Source organism: Danio rerio, chromosome 17 (assembly GCF_052040795.2).
Source record: "Danio rerio strain M-AB ecotype USA chromosome 17, GRCz13ab, whole genome shotgun sequence".
Classification (NCBI taxonomy): Eukaryota; Metazoa; Chordata; class Actinopteri; order Cypriniformes; family Danionidae; genus Danio; species Danio rerio.
The window spans coordinates 59,362,501-59,370,000 of NC_141037.1; the positions used below are offsets into that span (position 1 = coordinate 59,362,501).

The 7,500-nt window shown below is 45.5% G+C and overlaps 1 protein-coding gene across 3 annotated transcripts in view; it reads right to left on the reverse strand.

Annotated features, from left to right (window-relative positions):
• The window catches only part of unc79 (unc-79 homolog, NALCN channel complex subunit), a 33,644-nt gene that overhangs the window by 25,342 nt on the left and 802 nt on the right, over positions 1–7,500 (reverse strand). For 2 of the 3 annotated variants that reach the window (XM_087291232.1, XM_087291231.1), the window contains exons 2-3: positions 5,312–5,432; positions 3,538–3,851 (exon numbers count right to left, since the gene is read on the reverse strand). In XM_087291232.1, the coding sequence (XP_087147358.1) occupies positions 3,538–3,851; positions 5,312–5,432 (435 nt within the window). The remainder of the gene's footprint in view (positions 1–3,537; positions 3,852–5,311; positions 5,433–7,500) is intronic. The other variant, XM_087291233.1, reaches the window with a different exon arrangement.

The window sequence follows — 7,500 nt, forward strand, 5'->3', positions numbered from 1 at the left end:
CAAGGTTTAAAATAACTCTATATTCGGCTCCATGGATATTCCACTGACGTACACAAATAACTATCCGTGTATGAACCACACATGCTCAGTGGAAAAGCAAAGCGGGCTCAAATAATGCAGCGACAGGACTTTTCTAGTACCTGTTCTGTGTGCTTGTTCCAGCTGTTAGTAATAATACTGTGACTTTCATGGTAATGTTGGTAAAATGAAGCCTCTCGATTCATTCACTGTCAATAAATGTAGCTTGTGAGTTTTAAAAATCAGTTAATCTGTCAAATAACATTTACATAAAAATAAGAAGAAACTATTACATCGCGTTGGTTTGGATTTTGTTAGCTAGGTGTGCAGAGAAATGTTGGTTTTGTGATTGTAGTTTTGGTGCATCCCTATAGTGTAAAGATGTGTTCACTTCACAGCTCCAAACACTGCATCATGAAAGAGATTCTAGCAGACACACATGTTTGTTTACTCGTATTGAAGACGTTGTTGTCCAGTCAAAGCTCTCTGTCGAGAAGAACGGCGAACGCTTTATTTAGATGCATCCTTTATAATGAAACAATCGACAGAATTCTTCAAGCTTGTTCAGATTACATGATTGGTATGGTCACTTACGAGTCCCTGTGTCAGATTATGTGTTTCTGTCTCGATACAATCCTGACGTGTCGTGGCTCCCAGACTACATATTGCTTCACGATTAACCATCACGTGACGTCTATGATGTTTGCTCTGTCATCAAGAATCCACATTGACTATAGATGTCTCTATAATTCTCTGATCTGTTCCTTTATCTGATGATAAGCAGAACTCCTCACCAGGCTGCAGAAGTGCCTCAGATCCCCATCACCTACATTCACCCTTTTATGATTCTGTCAGGGTAGTCCAGTGATGAAAGCCTACAATACCTGATTAAAGTCTCATCACTGAACCGTCAGTAATGTGCAGTATAGAATATAAAGTCCTGCTGCAGTGGAGACAGAATGAAGATTGTGTCTGACTCCATCATGAGCTTGGAGGACTGCATCCATACATCACTGACATGACTCACATCACTGATTAATAAAGTCATCTGGAATGAAGAAGAAAGCTTCAGCAGGATCCCAGAGTTCATCAAGAGTCTTTGTGTTCATCTTCAACACCTCCTCCTCCATCTTACCACAGACATGCTCAATAATGTTGATGTCTGGTGACTGGGCTGGCCAAACCTGGAGCACTCTTTGCTTTCAGGAGCTTTGATGTGGAGGCTGAAGTATGAGGAGCGCTATCCTGCTGGAGAATTGTCCCTCTCCTGTGGTTTGTAATGTAATGGGCAGCACAGATGTCTTGATCCCTCCGGCTGCAGGTCTCTCGCACGCCCCCATACTGAATGAATGTAGTGAGTGTACTGTTACTACACAAAGCTTTCCTCCATGTCATGTTATGTGCTCTTACTGATCAGTGTCATCCATGGAGCAGAACTCATCATGGATAATGGGGACAGTATTTAAACATGCTAGACTTTCTACATTGCGATGCAATGTTGCAGACATGGCGTTGGTCGACGCAACATAAGAATAAATAATTAAATCTTGCGCCCTGATGCCCATGAGTCAATGATGAATCTCAAAGACACCTCACGTTAAGTAAGTAATCAGTCGTGATCAGGACCAAATTATGTAATCCGAACAGGGCTTAAGATGTCAACAGAAACCAACTGCAATAGCAGGACCAGCTGAATGACGACAGCAGTGATTGTCAGCGGACTCTACACGCAGTTACTCATTTTCACCTAATCTCCCACTGGTCATATGTGGGCTGATAAGTCAGCCGGGGTGATAATTGGATTCTCTTCATATCCTGAGAAACGCATCGAGGGGACGGTTCAACATTTATTCACACTCATGTCTTTCCAACCCAAAGAGTAACTGTAGGAAATACTGCTAACCAGATCCAATCCACTGACTTCAATGGCATAAACAAAACACAGGAACGACTATCATCGAGTTCCTCTAGGGCTGCACGGTTAATCAAAGGACACGTTCATGCACACTGTGGCAGTAAAGCCGGCTCTGCGTTCAGTAGTAAATCTCCAGCAGCTGCTTTCAGATCAGTCCCGATCCGCTCTTTATGCTCACGATGGAAGGTGTGTAAGGCCTGTAAATTATGGAAGCTACTGATTTTAAAATACTGCAATAAATTTGCTAAAGAGCCCAGCATCCCTCAGTTTGAGATGGAGCAGTGTTTACTCACAGAGCTGTAGTTCAACAACAGGCTGGGGAAAGATAGCTGAATCCTGAAATCAGAGATCCTCATTCTGCGTTACGACAGCTGTTGCGTTGCGTCTCAGTGATCTCCAGCTCTGTGTAGCCATCACATCTGAATGCATGTGAATATAGCACATCTAACAATGCCCTAACTCCTAAATCACCTCGTAACCTTATGTTTGAAATAAATCAGTATGTGCGAAGGTATCATAGTAGTGTTTGCCAGAGGTTTCCTCACTAGGGAGTTGAAAACATCTGTATTACCACTGAAAAACCCAGAACTTGGTCACGTGAAGCACATCTTGGCCAATCACATAGCGGCTTTTAGTCTCCTGCCCAGAGAATGCCATGGCAGCACCACTAGCATTAGCAGTTATGCATTTCATGGCTAATGATTTCAGGCTTGCCTTCAACAGGCTTTGATTAAATCCCCTGCTCTTTTTGATTGGCTGCGTCCAAAATCGTCTACTACTCGAGTAGGTACTAATCTGAGTTTACTACACACCCATTAGAAAATGCATTCTGTATAGTATGAACAGTGAGCAGCATGAATGATAAGAACTTCTACATTCACCTTTTGTCATGATCACATGACCTACCCATCAGTGCACTCTCACAGTGCATTATGGGATAGCATAGCGTCCATCAGATGCGCACTTCAGAATCCTGCCGGAAGTAGTAGGTCATCCGGGTACCTCTCACCTACTGTTTGTCCAGATACTTTAAATTCAGACAAACTACTATAACCTACTGTATAGCAGGAGTCATCAACCCTGTTCCTGCAGAGTTCAGCTCCAACCCTGAACAAACACACCTGCACCAATCGATGACGACTGAACAGCACTTGATCATTTCAGGCAGGTGTGTTTGATATGGGTAGCAACTGAAACCTGTAGGAAGGTATCTCTCCAGGAACAGATTCGTGACCCCTGCTATCTTCAGTATGGATGTATGCAGTTTGGGATGGATCCCTACAGTCTCTTGTTTGAGTCGTATCTGCAGTTTCTGCATGAGAGCGCCATCTGACCTTCTGGAGGACATTTACTGCTGATCTCAGAACTGTGCTTCCGGACAAGATGTGCAGGAGAATCTTTTGCGGAAACGTGGATTTCATTTCAATGATTTAAGCAACCCTGCGTTCACAAACCAGTGCCATGAGAGCGAGTGAATGACCAACTAAGACAAGCATGTGAATCTATCCATATCTGGATCTCAGATCAGCTGAGGATTGGCTGGAAAACAACGTCTTATTTGCGAGCGATTTTACCGATATATGTGGGCAGTGTGCGGGACTCACCGTGCTGACCGTGCTGCAGCAGGGGCACCAGGTCAAGCAAGGTGACGAGGGTGGCATAGAGCCCCTGATAGTCCAGAGACGGGTACTCTGAGAGCTGAACCTCCCGACTCTGCTGGGTGGCACCACCCCGGTCGGCCGGGGCGTCCCGCAGAACGCTGTAAAGGAGGGATCGAGTAACTGTAGGGTTGATGGAACTGACTTGTGGTCTTAGAGATGGGGTGAGTGGGAATGGCACAGGAAAAAGACACATGGTCATGGGCACGGCCAAATTGGAAGCTTCCTGGCTCTCCTTTCTGCCTGTACGGGACAGGATGCTGCTCCGAGGGAGGGGTGGGGGGGGAACAGGGGAAAAAAAGAGACAACAAAGACACAAAGAAACAGCACATTACATTGAAATGGCTCTACAGAGACAGCGTAAGTAGAAAAGAACCAAAACCAGATATTCCCCACATAGGATGCAGTGTCCCTGCAGTCTTTTGGACGTGCCAGGATGGACTTGGGCTGGTTTGCTTTAGGGCCGAAAGGCAAGCGGGCACCAAACGGGCGCTTGCAGACCTAGCAATGATCACTGCATCTCATGCGTATCTGGTGACAAGGAGCAAAACTATAAAAAATGGCATGTTTTCAGTGGCAGCCCCGTACTTCGCCTTTGACACACACGCAACGCGCCCTCCGATTGGCCAATCCTCGGAGGACGAGCGGCGCGGGTCGCTCAGCAGGCCAAAGAGCCGGATGGGAACAGATCGAGCAATGGAGGGGCTGTCAGAGATGAAAGCAATCTCGAAAGATTTGGTTTTGAGGACGATACAGAGATGACACTTCAGAAACATGCTTCAGCCAGTAATAAACATGTATGTGAGGTTAGACTAAAAGCTCCCTGGTCACAACACATGTTTATTGCACCGTCAAAAAGAATGTCTGTATGTAGATACATTATGATACTGCCTCAGTATCATTTCGGGGGGGAAGAGAGAAATAATGGTTGGACAGGCATATGGATTTCAGTTCTAACAGAAATGTAACTAGTCTACGGCTGGGAACACTGTAATGGAAAAGGAATACACTGGTTTCGAAAGCGATGTCTCATGTTTGTGGAGGGATGTGGAGGGTGTTAGTGTGGCCGCTGTCCCCTGGCTACATCTACCTAAGCAGGAATTTGGTCTGGGATGGTCTTGGAGGGAGAGGAGAACGTAGTTTGATGTACGTTACATAAAACAGGATGCAGTTCTGTCTCTGATCAATGCTATAACATGCCAATCCCTGCCCTGGCCGGCAATGAGAGGTGGTTTAGACTGCAGAATGCTAAATGACAAGAAAAACTCTAGGAACATTTCAAACCCACTGCAAAGTGTGGATATCCCTGCATAATCAATCACAGACATATTTCATATCGCTGACCATAGAGGACCTTAAAGGATCCTGTGTCACACAAACACTGACAAACAAACACATGACAGAAATCACACACACACACACACACACACACATTAGCTTCTCATGGAGCACGTCTCCTAACGCATGCATTCTCATTAATATAAGATGGAGAAGTGTGCTCCCGTGTAAAGGTCTATAACTCATGAGTCTACACAAATCTGCTGACATTTAAAGACACAAACTAAGGACAAACAGAAACATTAGTGGAGTCAGGACTCGCTGCTGTTTGTCTCTGATTAAATCTTTAACTCTAGACTGTAAAACACAGAGCTCTGATGTCTGCATGTGTCTACTGTGCAGTGTTTGTATTGTTGACCTATTTCCAGTGTAGTGCACTTACCTGAGCAGGGTCTGGGAAAAGTATTTCAGAGTGTTTGCAATGTCTGTTCCCGATGGCACTGGATAAATATTGTGAAGCACACGGTTGTGATACTCTTGCAAGTATCGAATCTTAGAGCCAACTAAACAGAATAAGAGCAGAGTGACACACAATTAACACTCATCACTGTTCAGCCGGTCACACACTGCAAACACTTCTGAGTTCAAGACAACAGCATCAGGTCAAGTCAAGTCAGGGGTGTCCAAACTCAGTCCTGGAGGGCCAGTGTCCAGCATATTTTACTTCCAACCCTACTAAACACTCCTGAACAAGCTAATCAAGCTCTTACTCGGTATACTAGAAACTTCCTGGCAGGTGTGTTGAAGGAAGTTGGAGCTCAAATATGCAGGACAGCGGCCCTCCAGGACTGAGTTTGGACACCCCTGCTCTAATGTGTTCCACAGTGCTTATAAACAAACATAATCAGAGATGTGAACACAACACTGGACTGAAGAGCCATTTTAAACCTATAGATAATGCTAATCTAACTACACATATACACTACATACTCAACTACACACATAACATACGGCTGCCACGTCAGATGTTGTGCATAAGAGGTATTTAAGGTTGAAGGAACCCAGTAGTGCCGCATGATTGTGTGCTACAGTCACAGGTGAACACTGTTTTCCTGATTGAGTCCTCTAAGACGGAGTGCAGTGCATGTGGAGAGTAGAGTGTGTCTACAGGTGGTTTGTCAGGCCCACTCACCTGCGTGAGGCACACTCAGAAATGCACAGGGCTTTATGGAGATGTGGAGTGATGGTATGAAAGTGTCTGGAGCACGAGTTTGAGTTTCTCCACATCAGACTGTTCCGAGAGCTGCTGGACGCTGGATCTCTGATGGCAGATTGAGTGTTTGGAAGGCCAGTCCGGCACGGCTGGAAACACTTCTATCTCTGACCTCAGGTAAAGATGCCGCTGTTTATCTCTCAGGTGGATTGCTCTCTTACTAACCTATGATAACTCAAGATTACCTCTATAGGTATCCCAGAGGGGCCGAGGATGAAACTCAATGCTGTTGAAGACTTGAAGGCACCCCAGCACAGACCTCATTAGCTAACACTGAGCGGAGGGATACATCATCTGCAGTCTGCTAAACATAACAACGTGAGTGTGGAGGACCAATCCAGTGAAGATCATGTGAACACTAATGTCCAGTTCACACCAAACATGAAGCCATCAGCGAGTACCTTTACATGGACACCAATAATCTGATTTTAATAGACGATACTCTGATCATGAGTCCACCAGGTAAACAGCAGTTTTTAATTAATATATGGTCATAATGGAACTAAAGGGGAATCAGATGAAGACGTGTGGAGTATGCGGAGTGTGGACTCCTCCAGCAGTCTTTACTTCATACTCGCATCCAGTAGCTCAGAGTGTGCGGCAGGAGGCAGGAGTGAAATGCTCCTGAATGAAGGAGATTGTGCTGAACTGCAGCTAAAGTCCACAATTAAAGAATAAACGCCCGAAGGTGCAAGACACCCTGGAGGAAACGTGGACAGGTAATGTGTAAAACAGATTCAAACAGCAGCTCATGCACACAGCGTCATCATATTAATGTCTCACTCAGATTAAAGCAAATCATCCATCACTGATGTCCATGCAGACCTGCTCATTGGCATGGCTTCACTGACAGCAGAGCACCTGGACTCAGGTGAGGGTCCGGAACACTAATGGACCCCCAGCTGTTTGATTGACAGGTCAACTTTCGGCAAACCACAAGAGCATTACTGCCACCTGCTGGAGCTTCAGACCAGAGCATATCTCCCTCAGAGAGCCCTCTCCACACCGCCAGCAGAGTGTAGTGAACAAGACACGATCAAGAATTAGTCTGTGTGTCTGGAATCTTCAGGGGTTTCACCATTTCTGTGCTTGTGTGGAGCAACTGAATCTCACCATCATTAAAAATAGATATTTGTATTAAAAATGACTCTGGATGAGGGCAGCACGGTGGCACAGTGGTCAGCACTGTGGCCTCACAGCAAGAAGGTCACTGGTTCAAGTCTCAGCTGGGTTAGTTGGCATTTGTGTGTGGAGTTTGCATGTTCTTCCTGTGTTGGTGTGGGTTTCCTCCGGAGGCTCCGGTTTGCCCCACAGTCCAAACACGCGCTATAGGGGAACAACTAAACTGGCCGTAGTGT